The sequence below is a fragment of the Chenopodium album genome, chromosome 17 (genome assembly GCF_948465745.1).
Source record: "Chenopodium album chromosome 17, dcCheAlbu1.1, whole genome shotgun sequence".
Taxonomy (NCBI): domain Eukaryota; kingdom Viridiplantae; phylum Streptophyta; class Magnoliopsida; order Caryophyllales; family Amaranthaceae; genus Chenopodium; species Chenopodium album.
In genome coordinates, this window is record NC_137850.1 from 50,999,800 (window position 1) to 51,018,643 (window position 18,844).

Here is an 18,844-nt window from a genome sequence, read left to right on the forward strand (position 1 = left end):
GATATTAATATTTTGTATGCTGGTGTACTGTTAATGATACATGTATGACATACATCTTACCGGCTTACCTTAGATAGGTGCTCAATAGGTAATTATATAATTATATAAGTATATAGACATAAAATTATATTGCAAGTTAATCACATATGTATTTTCTTTGAAATGGTATTAAATATAAAGATTTTTTGCTATATTATTAGTACTTGCAATATACATATAACATATGCACAGTACAGTTGCACACTCTCTTGCTTGCTTAGCTTGACATGTAGTTTAAATGTTTAATTAAAAAAAAAAAAAAAAAAAAAAAAAAAAAAAAAAAAACTTAAAATTACTTTATTACTCCGTATTACTTTACTACCAACATGATAAATGCATGGATAGGACAGGGTCATGATAGTTTTTTTTTACTTTTATATATATATATCTATCTACATAACATCAAGTTTTATGTTAATAATGGTGAGGTATATCTAGATATCTGTATTGATATCTTATGTTATAATCGTTAATGGGTATGTCTCTTGATATCTCTATTGATATCTTCTGTGTTATAATTGTAAATGGATATGTCTTGATATCTCAATTGATATCTTCTGTATTATAATCGTTAATGGGTATGTCTTGATATCTCGGATATCTTCTGTTATAATTGGTAATGGATATGTCTTTATATCTCTATTGATATCAAATTAAAGTGTTGGAATTGACAAGACCATTATAAATTGTAGGTAGTTGGTTTTATACAAATCAACTTTTAAAAAATATAAAATTCACAGCATAATAAAAAGTAAAAAACTAAAAAGCAAGAGATAGAATGAAGTCCATTATTTAGGAAGAAGTATGATATCCGCGTAGAAACCGTAGTCATAATTCGTTAAATACATCACCATCTTTGTCCTCCATTAATATTATTTTACACCGCTGACCAAAAATGAGTAACTACCCTCCTCAAGGTAATTATTAAATTAAATATGAATTCTATCATTTATTATTACTCCGTATTTTTATTTATTTATTTATTTATTTTTATTGTGTGATGCACGTATGTATAGTACAGGACTAAAGGTATTAATAATTTTAATTTGATGATTTTGTGTTTTCCTTGGATGTTAAGGTTACCCGCCACCGGCGCAAGGGTATCCACCACCTCCACAAGGAGGATACCCGCCACCTCCACAATATGGTCCTCAGTATGTCGCACCACCGCCTCCTCAACAAGACCAAAAGAAGCAAGTTGGTTGCTTGGAAGCATGGTACGTAAAATTAAATTTATATTATCACAAGCTAAGTAGACAGTACATGTTAAATGATGTAAACGTTACTACGTTAGTTTGACAATTTTTTTAACGGTAGTTTGACCTTGAATATGGCAGATAGATGTCAAACTATAGTATCCCTTCAGATATTATTTTATTATATGCATTATTTATATATATTGCATGCAGAGCAAATGAGGGCAAAGATCTGTTTCACACATTAACTTTTTTTGATATGCAGTTTGGCTGCTCTTTGCTGTTGCTGCGTTTTGGAAGAATGCTGTGATTTTTGAGACCATACTTGTGTCTTCGGAATCTTAATATTGTTATGATTTACATGCTAAACAATCCTCTTAACCATGAAAAAATATATATCTAGGCTATATTGTAAATTATCTATAACAAATTAATTAAAATAGCCTTGATCTTTCAATTACAATTGTTTAGTTGGTTTAATCTTATTGCTTTGCGTTTGTTCAGTCTTATTTGGAACTCTTTAATTGAGTACCAAACTATTATTATCAAAAGAGCTAGCTAGCTAAATGTTATTCGGCTTTTGTTGATCTGATTATTATGTGTTTTGCAATCGACAACTTATTCAATTGATCGAATAATATATAGCTTTAATTAATGAATGAATTCACTAATGCTTTTGATCATACATTAATTTTTAATTTAAGTTAATTAATTCAAACTAACACACATAAGCATTTTGTTGATCCAACATTAAAATTATTACATTCTGACCGACATTATTATTAACTTAATATAGCATCATCAACAAATAAATCCTTGAGTAACACACTACACAAAAAGTAAAAAGGAGACAACTGCAAACAAAAAAAAGAGGATAATACGGAGTTTAAAATTAGAAGTAATAATAAGACAAACAACAACTCTATTGTCTCTATATATATCGTACATAGTTTTACGTAGTATATGAAATATAAGGCTAAATAATCTTACGTGTTAATTTGTACCTATTGATAACTTACTATCCATGACTCTGTACCTATTATTAGTTGGACTAGTTCAAACAAAATCCAGTTAGTTGTTACATTGAATTAAATAAAAAAGATGATGTTCACATATACTTAATTGTGTTGAGATTTGGTACGGTGGGTTCAACTGATTTGATCCCAATACCTAAGCTTCCGTATCCCCTAAGTATCATAAGCTAGGGAATGACATTATACACATTTTGAAGGTGACTACAAAGAAGGGTAACATAATTACAACAAAATAAAATGAGGAGTTCACTTTACCACTACGGAGTAACTACGAGTATGCAGGGGTGTTCATAAATTGGCCCGGATCGAAAAAATGGAGCGGACCACCCCGGATCGAATTAATCGGTCCAATTTTCGGGTCTTGAAATTTGTTTTTTTGGTCTTCGGTCCGGTCCAAAACCCTATAAAAAATGGTTTTAGATCGGACTGATTTTTTTATTAAAAATATGCGTGAAATCTTAAATAATGGTTAAAATTATCCTTAATAAGTTTTAAAAACTTTGACTTTATAAGTTTTTTTGTACTAAAATACAAAAAAAGATGTAAAAATGATGTTAAAATATAGTTTTTCCTTTACTTTTTTTGTGTTTTCCATAACTTTAATAGAAATTTAGTATTCTTTTTTAAAAAATTCTTAAATCGGTCTAAAGCGGTCCGGTACGGGTTTTGTACCGAATCTTTCGATCCGGTCCGGGTTCGATCCTAACAATTAATCGAATATACTCCGTACAAGTACAATAGCATGTTGTTTGTCGAGAGAGTCCAAATCATAGGAAGACTAACTGCGTAAAAACGTTTCTTCAAATATTTTTTTTTAAGAAACGGCATAGAAAACGTGGTACTACGTACCTCGTATTCTCGTTAAATACAAAGACCTCGTTGGCTATCTATCTTAACAATTAGTACAATCACAAAAACAAGAAGAAGAAGAGAGGAGCAGTGAGGCAAAATCAAAGAAAATGAGTTATCCTCCTCCTCAAGGTTACATATCGATCTTATTTTGTCTATTCATCATCTTTCATTCATTCATTCATCAATCCAAAGGAGTACTCTTTGTTATGGATTGGAGTATTAATATAATTTATATTCTTGATTATATATATTATTATTGGCTTTATTGCGTTATTTATTACTTTTGACACTTTTTGATTATTTATTGGGTTGGTTAAGGTTACCCTCCTCCAAATCAAGGTTACCCGCCACAAGGGTACCCACCACCTCCAATGGGCGGTTACCCTCCTCCGCAATATGCTGCCCCACCACCACCACCACCACCTCCACAAGAGCAGAAGAAGCAAGTTGGTTGCTTGGAAGGATGGTACGTAACTAACTCTACTCCCCTCTCCCTCTCTCTTGTACTTCAATTCGCATTAGCTAGATTATTCTAATATGTTTCAATTTCTTATCACATATTAATTCTTTTCTCATACATAAATCATAGAATATGTTTATTTTTTCATGAATTATTACTTACTTTTTTTATTATTATTATCCGCAGTTTGGCTGCTCTCTGCTGCTGTTGCATTTTGGATGCCTGCTTCGATTGTTTTTAACAAGCATACTGGATTATTTATATTGCTTTTGAATCCCGTAACAAAAAGAGAGAAGATCTAGTTTATTTTGTAGTGAATTCTTTACATCTTTCACTTGGAATTTAATTACTCTATTTGATTTTGATGTGTTATCATTTTTTTTTTCCTATGTTAGCGTGATTACTGCTTTTGACCTATTTATCTTGATCTATTATCGATTATTCATGTTGATGCAGCACGAGTATGAGTATCAATTTTTGCAATTAATAACCTTGGTAGAGTATAAACCCTTAATAGATCCTAATTATATTTCAAGGTATCCTACAACAAAAGAAGTTTACTTACAAGCAATGTAGAACTTTCAGCAGGAAACTGTACACAAATTCTCACTTGAACCAGATTAATATAATAAAGATTATCGTGTTCCTGAACCTTAAGAATCCTACAATTTATTCTGAAGCCAACTTAGAAAACACCATAAACCAATTTGTACCTCTAGAAACCAGCATATACAACGAGGGATCAAAAAGGTGCTAATATGCCTATATATATACTGATCTAACTTATCTAAGCAACATTTGAGCAAACAAAATTTTTGAGTTAGTCAGCGACTCCATGGCCAATGACTAAAAGAAGCAGCCAGTTTATTACACCTGTACAATAACAAGTTCTACAATATTTGCAAACAAGTTTTGTGCAAAATTCAAGTCTGTTTAGATGGGAAAAGTTCTTGTTACAAAGTGATACCTCGTTATTTTTTTTATTTTTTTATTTTAATGCAAATTAGGGACGAACCCAACAGAGACACTAAAAATAATAAGTAACATATAATTGTGGCAAGGCCACCCCAGCTACATCCTCCCAGAGTCCCAGAGAAGGTTCTTTATTGAAATAAAGCATCCAGTCTTCAAGGATTAATCCTAAATTAGCTAACTTATCAGCTACCCTATTACCCTCCTAATAACAAAAAACACTACAAAAGTTACAACCAAAGGAACTAATCAAATGACGACAAGAATTTAAAATATGGACGCACTCCCCTCCATGGAGATCTGCATTCTGAATAGCTTCAATACAGGCTTTATTGTCCATTTGAACCATCTGCATTGTAATTCCCAAGTCAGCAGCCATTTTGAGTCCCAATTCCAAAGATAGGAACTCAGCTCTGTAAGCATTGCACACAACAAAGTTTGCTGCAAAACTTCTAATGAATTGCCCTGAACTGTCATGAAGGATACCCCACCCTCCACCCCCAGCTGGACCAGGAGCTCCTCTTGCTGCCCATCAGTACTAAGAGTCATCCACTCAGTAGGAGGGGATTGCCACTTAACATAAATGTCATGTTTCCTGAGATTACCAGGTGCTATCCCTATTCTGCCAGAGGACACCTCAGATAAGGCATCCAATTTTCTTCACTACATGCTCTCAAGAAGGAACCAGTATCCAAAAGGATGGTCTAATTAGCACCAAACAAACTATTATTGCGCCATCTCAGTGATACTTTGTAATTAAGTATATGTAATCGAAGTAGTAAATATTGAAATCCCCCAGGAACGAGAGCACACAGTGCCGAGTGATTCAGAATTGTTCAGTTTTCTGTCCCCTCAAAGCTTCAAGAGTTCGAAACAGTAGACAGCCATTATGACACCAATGGAATTCAACCTTAAATGAAGCAGGATCTGTCTCTCCCACATACATAATATCTCGAGTTGAAATAACCTAACTACCTAAGTCCCAGCTAGCATGATGGAACAGAAATTATAGGATTAAGGAATAGTTCAATCATTTCCTTGAGCAACTCTTAATGTATCAAAAGCCACTGAAATTGAGATGCCTGATAGCTATGATCAGAAAAAAAAAAAAAAGCTTTTGTTCTGGAGTTCTGTCATCATCCATCCACATACCAATATCTTTGGCCAGACAACCAACTCACCACACCATCCAATTCAACCCATCAAAACTTTTTACCCCAACCTTGGCTGAAGAGCCCTCTGAGACAGTATGGACTTCAGCAATCTGCAATCTACAAATTCATCCAATATGCTTTCATAATTTGAAGTGCCGAGGAAGGGATCCACGTTTACTCTGCAATTGCAGAATCTCTCTAGCAAAAGCTTGGTTTCCTGTCACCAAAAGCCCATTCAGAACACGGTTGTAAATAAACTTTGTAGGAAGAAACCCTCTTTCCACCATCTCAATCAACAGCCTACCTGCAACAACCAAATCCTCTGATTTCTTCCTCACAAAAGTGGAACCTATCAAGATATTGTAAGTATCTTTATTTGGCAAGCACCTCCAAGAACCCATCAAATCAAAAACATCCAAACCTTGCTCAATATCCCCAGCATCACAATAGTACCTAATCAACAAATTACAAGTCTGAACATTTGGATGACATCCATCATTCTTCATCAACTCAACGAATTCCATCGCCCTATCCATCTCCCCCGCGTGACACAACCCTCTAATCAACAAATTATAAGTCACTGAATTAGCTACGTACCCCTTCCTCCCCATCTCCTCAAACAAAACAATGGCATTCTCAACACTATCCTTCTTACACAACACTTGGATCATAGCATTATAAGTGGCAACATTCGGAAGAACCCCTTCTCCCACCATCTCATCAAACAACCTCCTAGCTTTGGAAACCTCCCCTAAAACCCCAAACCCATGAATTAAAGTAGTGTAAGTAACCACATCAATCTCACAATCCCTCTTCTTCATCTCTTTGAAAAACTCCCACGCCTCTTTCGTTTGCCCGGTTCGAAAATACCCTTTCAAGATTATGTTATAGGTAGTCAATGTAGGGCTGAAACCCCTCTCCACCATCTCCTTCAACACCTCCAAAGCTCTAGGAGTCCTTTTAATCAAACACCACCCATTTGCAATTATATTATAACTAACAACATCAACCCCAAATCTAGCCTTAAAAAGCTTAAACAAATTATGCGCTTTTTCAACCCTTTTCGATTTACAAAGTATATCCAACAAAGTATTAAACGAATTCAAATCTTGAGAACAGCCATGTTTATGCATTGACAAGAAAATATCAATAGCTTTATCAGGTTTCCCAGAGAGAACATACCTTTCGATAATAATGGCGAATGTTAATGGCGTGGGACCCAATCGGCGAGAACGAAGGCGGGAGACGAGTGTCCAGATAGTTGTGATGTCGCGTAAACGAGCAGAAATGTCGATGGCGTGGTGGAAGGAGGAGAGAGAGTGGGCGTAATCGAGGTGATTGTCGAGAATGGTGAAGAATTGGAGAGCTTTGGGGCCATGATTCCAGAGGAGTTTAAGGGTTTGATTGACAAGGGGTTCAGAGAAGGTGAAATCTGGAGATGATAAGAGGGTTTTTGAGAGGGTTTTGGGGTCTTCTGTGGTGAGTACGAGATTGGCTATGGCGGTTGCGGCGGAGGAGAGAGAATTCGACGGTGGAGTTATGGCGGAGTTGGTGGTGGTGGAGAAGGCTCTGAGGAGTGGGAGTTTATGGAGTTGCATTGGTTTTGTGTTTGCAGTTGAGCCGATATCATGTTTGTGTGAGTTGGTGGTAACTTGGGTTGAGACGAAACGGGTCGGTCAAGTCATTTTTGAGTAGGTGAGGCTGGGTTGGAAATATACGGGTATTTGTGACGGGTATGTGTAGGATTGCTAATCGAACGAGTTGATCACGAGCTGAGAGGTGTTCGACTCGACTTGAAAACTTTTCTCAACTCATACTTGGTAAAGTTTCGAGTTAATAAAACTTGCTCGACTAGTGCTCGTTAAAGTTTTGAATTGAGTAGCTCACGATCTGCTCATTAAAGTTTTGATTTTTTAAAGTAATACAATATGTCTTTATTTATTTATTTTTTTTATCACTTTATATAGTTTTTCTTTTTTATTTATTTATTATTTAAAATTTAATTATTTTTTCATAATATAAATTAACTCTTATTAAGTGTCAATTTTTTTTTTTACATGGTAACTTTGTTTGTAAATCATATATTAATATAATTTATTATTGAGTTGCTCAAGGGCTTGTGGAGTCAAATTAGATTTTGCTCAATTTGTGCTTGTTAATATCTCGAGTCGAGTCAAATCGATCTGAGTTTTGATTGAGTCAAGTTCAAGTTGCTTGCGAGCTGCTTAACTAGATTAGCACCCCTAGGTGTATGTTTGAATTAAGATCCATTTAAAATTTGAGGAAAGAGTCCAAACAAACTCGCTTTGAATAATTATGGTTTCACTTCTAACGTCACTAACTCACACAAGTGATAAATATAAAGTAAAGAGAATACGAATTGATACAAAAATATAGTGTTATCGAGTTATTAATGATACATAGCTATAGTTGAGAAATCTTAATTGTTAAACATATTGAAATATTTATTAATAATAAAGAAAGCAAAAACAAAATTAGGCAAATATAATTAGTATGAATTTTAGTGGTAGCACTTGAGAAAAAAACGCGTTGACAACATAGGCTGCAAAACCCAACAACACAACGAGTGTATGTAAGTGGATGTCATGTGAGACCCGTTAAGTAATTGCATCACATGACCCAATTGGCAATTCTCTCTCTCTCTCTCTCTGACTCTCTCTCCTCAGTCCTTATATAAATAAACTCCCCTCTTGGCTTTCTCCTCTCTATTAAGAACCCCTTTTCACAATTTCCGTAAAATTAATTAAATCTCTCTCGTTTTCTCTCTCTCACACATTCATTATTCATACACAAACACTCCTCGCACTCGCAATTCCATCCAAACCATGAGTTACTACAATCAACAACAGCCCCCCGTTGGCGTTCCTCCTCCTCAAGGTCTCTCTATTTTCTTTTTCTCCGATTTTGTTTTCTTTCTTTTTTTTTTTTTTTTTTTTAAAAAAAATAATAATAAATTATAATTGAGATTGAGTTTTCTTTGAAATTGCAACAGGTTACCCACCAGAGGGATACCCAAAAGACGCGTACCCACCACCAGGATACCCAGCGCAAGGATACCCACAACAAGGGTACCCTCCACCCGGAGGATACCCACAACAAGGCTACCCTCCCCAACAATACGCCCCTCAGTACGCTCAGCCTCCTCCTCAGCAACAACAACAGAGTGTTGGTTTCATGGAAGGATGGTAATTTCCTTTTTTACCCCTTTTTTTTTAAAAAAATCTTTAGATCTGAATCCAATCGATCCGTGTTATTTTTGTTCTTTTAACTTTTAAATTTCAAAAAAATTTGATGGAGAGCGGTTCAATGAGTTGGACTGGACTTGGAGGTTTGCAAGTCTCCATTTATTTTGGTTGGTTTGTTGAGGTTTTTTAATTATATTATTCAATGACGTTGTTACTTTTTTTTTTTTTTTTTTTTTTGCTGTAATTGGAATTAACGTGAGGGTATTTTCGGGAGTTTACTGTCTAATTTGTTGACATAAATATTCAGATATTTTGACGTCCAAGATACTCTTCGTATTATAATGCCAGAACTGTCAGCTTTCTTCGATACACATTTTTTTGGACCACCTTCATTCATCCTTACTATTAATTACTCGTCTTAACCAAAAAAATTTAGTCCTTGGAATTGTGAATCTACATATGAGTGTCAATTTTCTAAATTCTAAATTAATTACAAGTTTTGCTATAAATTGAATCGGCCAATGCTCCTGTGGAATGATAATAATAGCATGTATAGATTGATTCAACGGAGTCGATATCGTTTCACTGATGATGAAATTTGTTATTTGTGTGTAATGCATTCTTATGTAATGGACTACTGGTAGCATAGATATAACCACTTTTGAGATCTCTGTTTCATGTAAATGTTTTCGTGTTTTGATGGATTTCTGTTATGATTATGTTTTACTTCACCTCATTCCCCGTTCAACTAGGATTTATTTGTTGTGTTGCATAAGTTAGACGGATCCAGTGCTTATTTAGGCTTTTATAAACACTGTGTCTTTTTTCGTGTCATGTGGATTCAGTGCTTATTTAGGCTTTTAAAAACGCTGTGTCTTTTTACAACTGGCCTTCTCATAATTGTGCTCTAAAGTTTAACACAAGTAATCATTAAATGTTACAAAGGTTTATTCCTTTGTTGTTTAGCTTTGGTGGAAGTCTGTTTTGATTAGCTGGAGTTAGAATGGGATTTGCTAATAATTGGTATCTGGTGGTTGTAATTCTTGTTATTAATCAAATTTGGGCAATTGGGCTAATATACATTGTTGTTCTGATGCATTTCCAGCAACAGATATTTAAGATTTCTTGTCTGTTATACAAAGTAGTTAGCTGGAAAGAGAATGGATTCAGTTAATTATTGGTGTATAGCTGTTTTAACCAAGCATTTGGGTTTAGTATATGTTTCTTGTCCTGATTCATGTCCAGCAAACAGTGTTAATAATGTCTTCTGTATCTTAATGTGGTCTTATTATTTTTAGTCTTTAACCCCTTTTTTTTCTCCCTATTCAAATCAATGGGTGATTGATATTAGTGATATTTAGGCCAACTGTATTAATAGCCTTAATATTTCTCTTTTAGTGACTACAATTACTCTCTTCACACTTCATATGATATAAAATGAATTGTCTTTATGTGCATGGTAATGACATAAAATTACTCATATTGCTTCTGTTCGTAATTAGCACAGAAGTTGTGTTTTAATATTAGGGGGAATGATTCAAAATCGAGCGTTTTAATATGGTTGTGTTTGGAATGAAGTTGTGTTTTACTCGTACTGTCCTTTGTCTCTGAATTTCAACTTCACCCGTATTCATCTGGCTAGGTTCAAACTTCAAAGTCTTGTGTCTTGGAATTTTTTCGGTCAATGTTCATTTGGAGCATTGTCTGCTTCTTCCAAATTGCTTCTGTTCGTAATTAGCACGTGATATCTTCATGTACCCCACACTTGCACTTGCACTTGCCAGCTGTCATCCCAATGTTTTAAAATTCCTCGTTTTAGTCTAGTCTTTAGGGTGTTTGTCACGAGTTTAGGATCAACCGATTGATTAATAAGATTAACGATGTACGGATCAGTTTTATTTCCGACAGTCGTTCTGTAGTTTAATAATGTTATCCACAAATTTGATCTTAATCATCATTTTTTTAATAAAATGGTTTGACCTCGTCGAACTTCTTTGGGTCTGGTGGTGGACTGGTCAATCTTATTCATATGTTGTACCATGTGATAATTTAGGCGAATGCTTTGATTGCTTTAGCATTTTGAGAAGATGTGAGTATTATTCTTATCCAAGGAGTCAAGTTGTCTAGCCAAGATATTGTATTTATCTGATCAATTATTTCTTTTGCAGCACTTGCAATTTTGCTTTGTACGATTATGTCATCTTTCATGCATCATTGATGAAAGACCGTTGAATGTGTATAATATAAGGATAATAATCCCTTTCTGTTATGGCTGTGGAAATTTGCAACTAATGCAAGCAATGAAAAAGACATTTTGCTAGTTGCCTTGCCTTTTGCCTGTCTGAATTTGTACCTGTTCTTACTCTTAATCCTTGTTTGCTTGCAGTTTGGCTGCTCTGTGCTGTTGCTGCCTGTTGGACGCCTGCTTTTGATTGATTGATACATCATACCCCAGAGATTCAATTTGGATGGGCTGAGGATTATCGTGATTATTTGATACACAATCATGTGAAATTGGAAAAACAAAAAAGAGATGTTTGTTTCGTATCATGTGTAGCTATTCAACTCAAAACCCCTCCCCCAACCCCCCCTCCCCCAACCCCCCCTCCCAGATCTTAAATTGTTTTTTTGGTAAATAATTTGAATATTTGAATTGGATTAAGTTTGCTCTCTGTTGTTTGTCTTCTGAAATTTAGCTTTTGAATCTATAGAGCAGAGTTCATTTGTTTTTCCGTGCATCCAATCTTGTGCTTTTCCTATATAACTTTGGTGATGGTATTTTGTGGTACAGATGTGATATAAATGTCTCTCTTTCTGAAACCTTACAGTAGCCTATGGCACAAGTAGAATACCGCTTACTCTGTATATACTTCGTATCACACTAGAGAAGAGTTGGCTGTGAGCCGTGTGGAATCATGTTCTAGCTTTGTAAAGTACAGGTTTTAGAGTCATGGAACTTAAATGGCAACAAACACTAGCAAGATATGGTTTCATATTCTTAACGTCTTCACGCTGTGTTTGGATAGTCACACTGTCTAATCATTAGTATATACAGCAACATCATCAACCACAAATAACAGTCTACTATGAAATATATAGACTATGTCCCAATATCAAACGGTTAAATTACACTTGAGCAATGGAAGATATTGGCAAGTTGTCAATTTGAACTTCGAAATCTTTTTTGGAGAATCCATTGAAATATCTCATTGTTGTGGTTGAAGGATGTATGTGTTATTGACTTATTGTCATTGAATTACCAATTCTAAATCGTCCGAGTTTGTCAAATACCTACTCGCTTCACTTAAAAAAGTTAAACAAATACTCGGTATCACATTGTACCAAGTACCAACTTCTCATTATATCATTAGTAACACTTTTTAGTTTTACTTAAACATTTTGGTAATGGTGACTTTTTATCTTTCCCTGAAAAGTTGATAATTCTTCTATCTAAAAAGTTATGTATCAAACTTTTTTTACGGCATTTGCTCAGGTTTAGAAGTTTAAGTCAATAAAAAAAAAAAAAAAACAATCAACAAAAAGCTATTTACAAAACACTCCTTTATATAGTACTAATGTACTATCTTATTAGGAGTAATTGTATAACTATGTCGTTGAATTTGATTGTTTGAGAGATCACTAGAGGATCCTACCAACCTCGTCAACCTACCAACGTAATTTGCAATTATCTGAGCAATATTTGCTCCACATGTTTTAATGATGCTTTAGAATTATAATTAAGATGATGATTCACTTCAAAAATCGATAGGGCCAACTGACTCGCAAGTTACAACCGAGATGATGCCCATTTACCAATTTGTAACTTATTGACTTAATTCAATTAAAAAATAATTAGAAAGAATATGAATTTAGGATGGAATATACTAAAGTATATTCTTTGCAAGCACTCTACCATTCAAGTGCCAGAACTACAAAAAATTAACAAAAACGAATTCACACCTTATTACCAATGTGGCATTTAGAATCTGAACTTTAACATTAATAACCTGTAACAATTAATACTCGTAAGTCGTAACACAGAGAACCCCAACATAATACTTGTATAAATATCTTGTAATAAAAACCCCTGAAAATTTCAGCCAAAGGTTAAAAGGTAGGTCCCACAAATGAGGTAAAGGAACCATCCTAGAAGCATCAAAGAAATTGCAAACTTCTGTCTTTAATAATCTCTCTCCTCAAAACGACAAACTTTGGCTTATTGCATTTGCATATATTGGTCGTCGCATAATGTTTAATTTAGTCTATGTTTTTTCTATTTCCAACACTTAGCTTCCTACTTGATAAATCATAAACCTTCACCCTGTTTATTTAGATGATATGCATGATTCAGAAGTGAACAACAATATGTCTTGGGTGATAGATGGGATGTATGAATTTGTTACGACACTTTGGAGGCTCCAAGAAATGAGGTTTTCTATAATGGTCGACCAAACTACTTCCTTTGTTATTCATCTCATTTTCTCTGCTACTTCTTGTGTAATGCTTCTTAGGAGACGAATGAGATGATTATATATTTTTATTTTTTTCTATGTATCTAGTGTTTTATACCTTTTCATCATGCACCATTTTTATCAACTCCTAAAATGCTTATGTTTGTGATTAATTCCTTTGAATGAACTTGCATTGTTTGTTGACGACATGTTCGATAATCACGTGTTTAATATATATTCACTTGGCTTGTTTGACTAGCTAATTTGATTGCAACAATGGGTCGTTTTTGCATGTAATATTTAAATGCTTTAGTGCTAACTTTGTACCATTACCGTGTAAACTTTCCATTGATGAAGATGAATAAACATTACATTGCAATGCATTAAAGTTGGATGAGTTTCCCGGCCAAGTTTAAGAATGTAAGTAACAGATAGAATATCAAGATTTAAATGAAAGATGTTTATGGTGGTTCAAGGAACTAAGAGGAAGGAGTGGAGGATTGATAATTTTTAAACTCAAATGACTCTCGTAGAATCCTAATTTATTATTCTTCATTCTTCCATCATTCACTGGCCTGGCTAAAAGTCTCGATCATATCTCATTGGAAGCATGTCTTGATGTAGCTACCTTTGATACTTTTTATTTTTATTTTTTTATTTTTTAAATGTAAGATAAAAATGTTAGGATGCCCTCCTCACGAGAGGTACTCCTAATGTAAGTAGCTACCTTTGATATGATTCAAGCATACATACTAAATACATGTTGTATTCTTGTGGTTTTGTGTAATGCCTCGAGTGCTGAGGAAGAACGAAAGTTTTATTCAAATGTAGGCGGCTAAACTAACCAAACTAATAACTCAAATTGCACTCTGGGCCTAACTCATCAATAGCCCATGGGCTTATCATTTTATTTGGTTAAATAGTTGTAAAAATAATCAATAAAAGAAAAGGGAAAAGAAAAAAGGTAGGAACATAATTGAGGGTGATGACACTCACAGTCACACATGTGAGGGCAGGAGGAGGAAGTAAGGTGATGCCTTAATAGTTAAGATCCTTATTTCATGCTACTCTTCATTATCTTGCAAAAGCCGAAAGTTTATATTTTTGTCTTCCAAAGTTTTCAGAAGAGTGTTATAAACTCTATATCATCGTGCATCTACTATACTTAATAGTTTCGATTGTTTAATCGATATTGATTTAAAGTAAAATAAGCGACTTTATTGCGTAAACAATGAGATATCAAGATTGTGAGAAATTAATAATTTTCCTTACATGTTGTATCATGATCAACCCCCATACAAATTCGAAATACACTTAGATAATCATTTAGTTTTCATTCTTATCAATAAAATCCCAGTCTTTATATATAGTATATACTCCACTTAGTTTATTAATAGATAATTCCATAAAAAAAAAAAATTGTTATTCATACACTCCATTCATTGAATAATTGATTAAAAAGATAATGATAAAACATGCGAGTCTAATGTTTTGAATTTATTAAGATATATCACAAAAACATTTAAACCATATACAAATACATGTACACTATACACACAAGCGTGAGATTTTGCTCAAACGACTTTACAAGTATGTGCACATACTAACACATTTCTAAGGTCTTGAAAACCCCAAAGTTAAAATCATGATAGATGAGGTAAGACAAATCAGTAACAAACTAACAACACTTTGCTTAAACATTGTCCTAACATTTTCATACAACTTCTAACCAAGTCTTTGTAAAACATTGTAAGCTATTTTTATTTTTAAGTAAGAGGTAATAGTCACTAGCAGTAAGTGGAAAGAAGAGGAAATGTGAACACCAAATGAGATTGTTGATTTATCCATCAGTAGCAACAAACACGATAATGATATGACGACAACAATTAGCTAAAAAAAGTCAAGACTCAAAAGAATAAAGATGATATAAAGAACAACAAGAAAACAATCACTTCATAATTTGATTAATTTCATACCACCTTCATGAAATCCAACCCAGAAAAAAAAAAAAAAAAAAAAAAAAACAATAAAAAAAGCAGACAACAGTGAGTCACCTATGCACAAAACCCAAGAGAAAAGAATAAGAAAGAATCCAGAAAAGTAAAAATTGAAACAAGTGGGTCTGTCTTTTTCTTTTTATCACTCCACTGTCACACTACCGGGAAAACCCCATTTTCTAGAGAGAGAAAACTCAAGTTAGTTAGAGGAGAGAGAATGACGTCGACGACAATCGCCGGTAACCGGCGGCGAGAACAACCGTCGTCTCACCAGTACTACTACTCCAATACGCCGTCGTATTTCTCACCTTCATCGTCATCATCACCTTCACTGATCAAAGGTTGCTGTTGTTGTCTCTTTCTACTTTTCTCTCTCCTCGCACTCATCACACTCGCCGTAATCCTCGTCATTGTACTCGCCGTTAAACCGAAGAAGCCTCAGTACGACCTCCAGCAAGTTGCCGTACAATATGTCGGAATCTCGCCGACATCCGTTACGGCTCCCGGCGGCGTGTCGTTGTCATTGTCGGTGAGATTCATATTCACGGCGGTGAATCCGAACAAAGTAGGGATAAAGTACGGTGAATCGAGGTTTAATGTGATGTATAGGGGGATTCCGTTGGGGAGGGGGACGGTGCCGGGGTTTTATCAGCCGGCGCACAGTGTGAGAACAGTGGAGACAATCGTGTCCGTTGATCGGGTGAATTTGATGCAAGCTGATGCGTCGGATTTGGTGAAGGATGCGTCGATGTATGATAAGGTTGAACTTAGGGTTTTGGGAGATGTTAGCGCCAAAATAAGGATAATTAGCTTTGATTCTCCTGGTGTTCAGGTTTCTGTTGATTGTGAGATTGTTATTAGTCCTAAAAAACAGTCTTTGACTTATAAACAATGCGGATTTGATGGATTGCGTGTTTGATTTTCGATTCCATTTCTGATCATGGAGGAGGAGGATCAAGGTCTGATAAATGACACTTTTTTTCTTTTTTTTTTTTTTTTTTTTTTTTTTTTTTTTTTTTTTTTTTAAATTTTTGGGATTAAATAATTGAGTATCTATGATTTATTATATAGTGTATTAAATTTGTTTATGAGGGTAGTAATTAAGTAATTAGTTGTAGTTATTATAAATACTTGCTATATATGTGGAGAAAAGTAGTGGTGAATGGTGATGTCAATCTGCAAATTTTGCTGACTTTTTTTAGTTGTTAGTTGCTAAATTGTAAATGGGCTTCCCTTAATTTGGGTTACCCTTGAGTTCTCATGATCAACTGTAAGATGATTACGAAAGAAAACAAGAATTTTCAGCTTAATTGGGTGTTTGTTGCAAGTTCAATGATTATTTTCAGTATAGTTTCAGCATTCTAATTTCTACTTTCTGCATTTATGGGATCGTGTTCTACGGGTTTGTGTCAAGGCTTGTTGGAGCCTTGTGGGGTTATGCAACATTATATGGATACGATATCTAGGTTCCAATTTGCATGTTTCTGTTGTTGAATGAGGCATTTAAGCATCATGCCATTGTTCGGTTATCTGATATCTCGCGTAAGCAGGAAAAGTGTTTGTAATACTGGTTAGAGGAGTTTTCTATTTCTAGATTTATATCTGGCTTGTCCTGCTATTGATTGTATTTGTTAATTCATGACAATGTAGACATTTTGGTGGATTTATTTTAATAATTGTTGGGGTGATCAATCAAGCATGTCATTTTCCTTTCACGGAGAGTGGTTGCAGAAGTATATGGCAGCAATTTTATAGCCTTATAGGCATATATTGTAGAGGTTGAGAAGATAAAGGCCGTTTTATCATGCAAATATAAGGGCTCGGCAAATGTAGAGAATAGGAAAGGACTATTAGCGAATAATCAGATTGGATTTTGGAAGTGGTGATAATTTGCAGGGGCAGAAGCAGATTTCTCTATACCTGACCATGCTACATGGTGGAGCGTGTCTCTTGTTCATTTTTCTTTTCTTATGGAGTCTTTCAAAACCAATGCTGCATTCAATCTGGGTTTATACTTGATCCTAGTTCGATTTTGTTCCACATTGGGCTTGAAAGAGAAAAACACAGGCAATATTTAGTAGCTGCACAAAAATTTTCTAGTTTTGAGGAAGAGGGCTGGCATTTGATATTTTCAAATATGGTAAGTTAAAGTGTAAAAGCATTTATATATATATATATATATATATATATATATATAGCGTTTCTATTTTCAGTACTAGTCATATATCTGTATTTCAGAATAACATGGCTTGTGTTTTGCTGTCAAATTAATCAGTTGATATAATTAACTAGCATAGTAAGTTAATATTCTAATCCTAAATTGCCTATGTGTTTATGTATAACCTTGAGCTTCTAGGTTATTAAGAATTTAGTCAATTGTTCTCTTGAATTGTTTTGTCTTGAAGGATATTTAGGATATGGTTATCAGCAATTCTCTTTGATTGTTTTTCCAGGATTTTTGAAAATATATCAGAAAGGAATGGCAGAGCTACAACTCCAGCTTATGATTTCATCTCTTTTTCAAGTAAGTTCCTATGGAGTAATTTGTAATTTTGTCCCTCTTTAATTTACTTGCTGATTTTTTAATTTGTTGTTTGCAAAACTCAGTGGTTTAAATCTACTACTTAAAATATCGATTTCACCCTGACCTCTTTTGTGTGGGGTTGCTGGACATTTATAAATGTATAACATTATGCAATTGATCTACTGTTTAAGCCAAGACATGCATGCTTTCTTGACAAAGAAAACTTGAACAGCAAATTTCGGAAATATGTAGGATGTGATCAGCATATCGCCATTTCTACATTTAATAGACATTCTCTTAGGTCTGAAATGTTAAGTTGCATGGACTATTGCTTGTATAGTTTGGAGTTAATATTTTTGAAAATAAATCCTGAAGCTTCTTGTTAATCATGATTATATACCCATTAAGATTATTTCACATGAAGGGCTAACATTGTTTAAAAGAAAAAAGAATTTTTTTAAATAAGGAAGGACTTACATTCTAGATATTTGTCTAAATTGAGCTCCTGTTGATTAGGTTTCTTAGTTAATTTGACGAGAGAGATGATCCTGCTTTTGAACTCTTGCTGGCCTTTAGAAAATTGCCACCTTTCATCTCTTAGGTGCAAAAAATTGTGTCAAATCATGCTTTTTTTTTACTCTTGCTGGCTTTTGGAAGTGCTTAAACAAGTTGTCATCTCCATTAGAATATGTAAATTTTTCCCTGAAAATGTGTTTGATAATCCATGATCATGCGGCTGTGAGACCATGCATCCATCATCATGCTGTGAGACATTGCGTAAACATTGCTGTAGGATTCTCTTAAGATAATCCATATTATCTAGTTACTGAAGACTCTTAAGACACTAGGTTTTGTGGAATTTGCGCTGATATCTTTGATTTGTTGTTTAGATATTCAAGACTGACATATTACTAGAATGGTGTATATCCAAAAAATACCTGTGTTCTAATTGCTTAATG

At 34.3% G+C, this 18,844-nt stretch overlaps 3 protein-coding genes and 1 long non-coding RNA gene across 4 annotated transcripts; 3 read left to right on the top strand and 1 right to left on the bottom strand.

The window, feature by feature from the left end:
• Window positions 1-3,180: 3,180 nt before the first annotated feature.
• LOC145590155 (uncharacterized) lies at window positions 3,181-3,956 on the top strand. Its single transcript, XR_014101867.1, has 3 exons — window positions 3,181-3,250; window positions 3,440-3,587; window positions 3,768-3,956. It is a non-coding gene; the product is annotated as an uncharacterized LOC145590155 (long non-coding RNA).
• Window positions 3,957-4,500: 544 nt separating this feature from the next.
• On the bottom strand, window positions 4,501-7,353 carry LOC145588494 (pentatricopeptide repeat-containing protein At1g74900, mitochondrial-like). Its single transcript, XM_081645140.1, has one exon. It carries the CDS (start codon window positions 7,303-7,305, stop codon window positions 5,848-5,850), a length of 1,458 nt encoding a protein of 485 aa, XP_081501266.1. The 5' UTR covers window positions 7,306-7,353; the 3' UTR covers window positions 4,501-5,847.
• A 1,037-nt stretch (window positions 7,354-8,390) lies between these two features.
• LOC145590154 (protein CYSTEINE-RICH TRANSMEMBRANE MODULE 13-like) lies at window positions 8,391-11,651 on the top strand. Its single transcript, XM_081646904.1, has 3 exons — window positions 8,391-8,605; window positions 8,721-8,913; window positions 11,300-11,651. Exons 1-3 carry the CDS (start codon window positions 8,554-8,556, stop codon window positions 11,343-11,345), a joined length of 291 nt encoding a protein of 96 aa, XP_081503030.1. The 5' UTR covers window positions 8,391-8,553; the 3' UTR covers window positions 11,346-11,651.
• A 3,731-nt stretch (window positions 11,652-15,382) lies between these two features.
• On the top strand, window positions 15,383-16,671 carry LOC145588495 (NDR1/HIN1-like protein 13). Its single transcript, XM_081645141.1, has one exon. The coding sequence runs from the start codon at window positions 15,579-15,581 to the stop codon at window positions 16,278-16,280; it is 702 nt and encodes a 233-aa protein (XP_081501267.1). The 5' UTR covers window positions 15,383-15,578; the 3' UTR covers window positions 16,281-16,671.
• The last annotated feature ends 2,173 nt before the right edge of the window (window positions 16,672-18,844 follow it).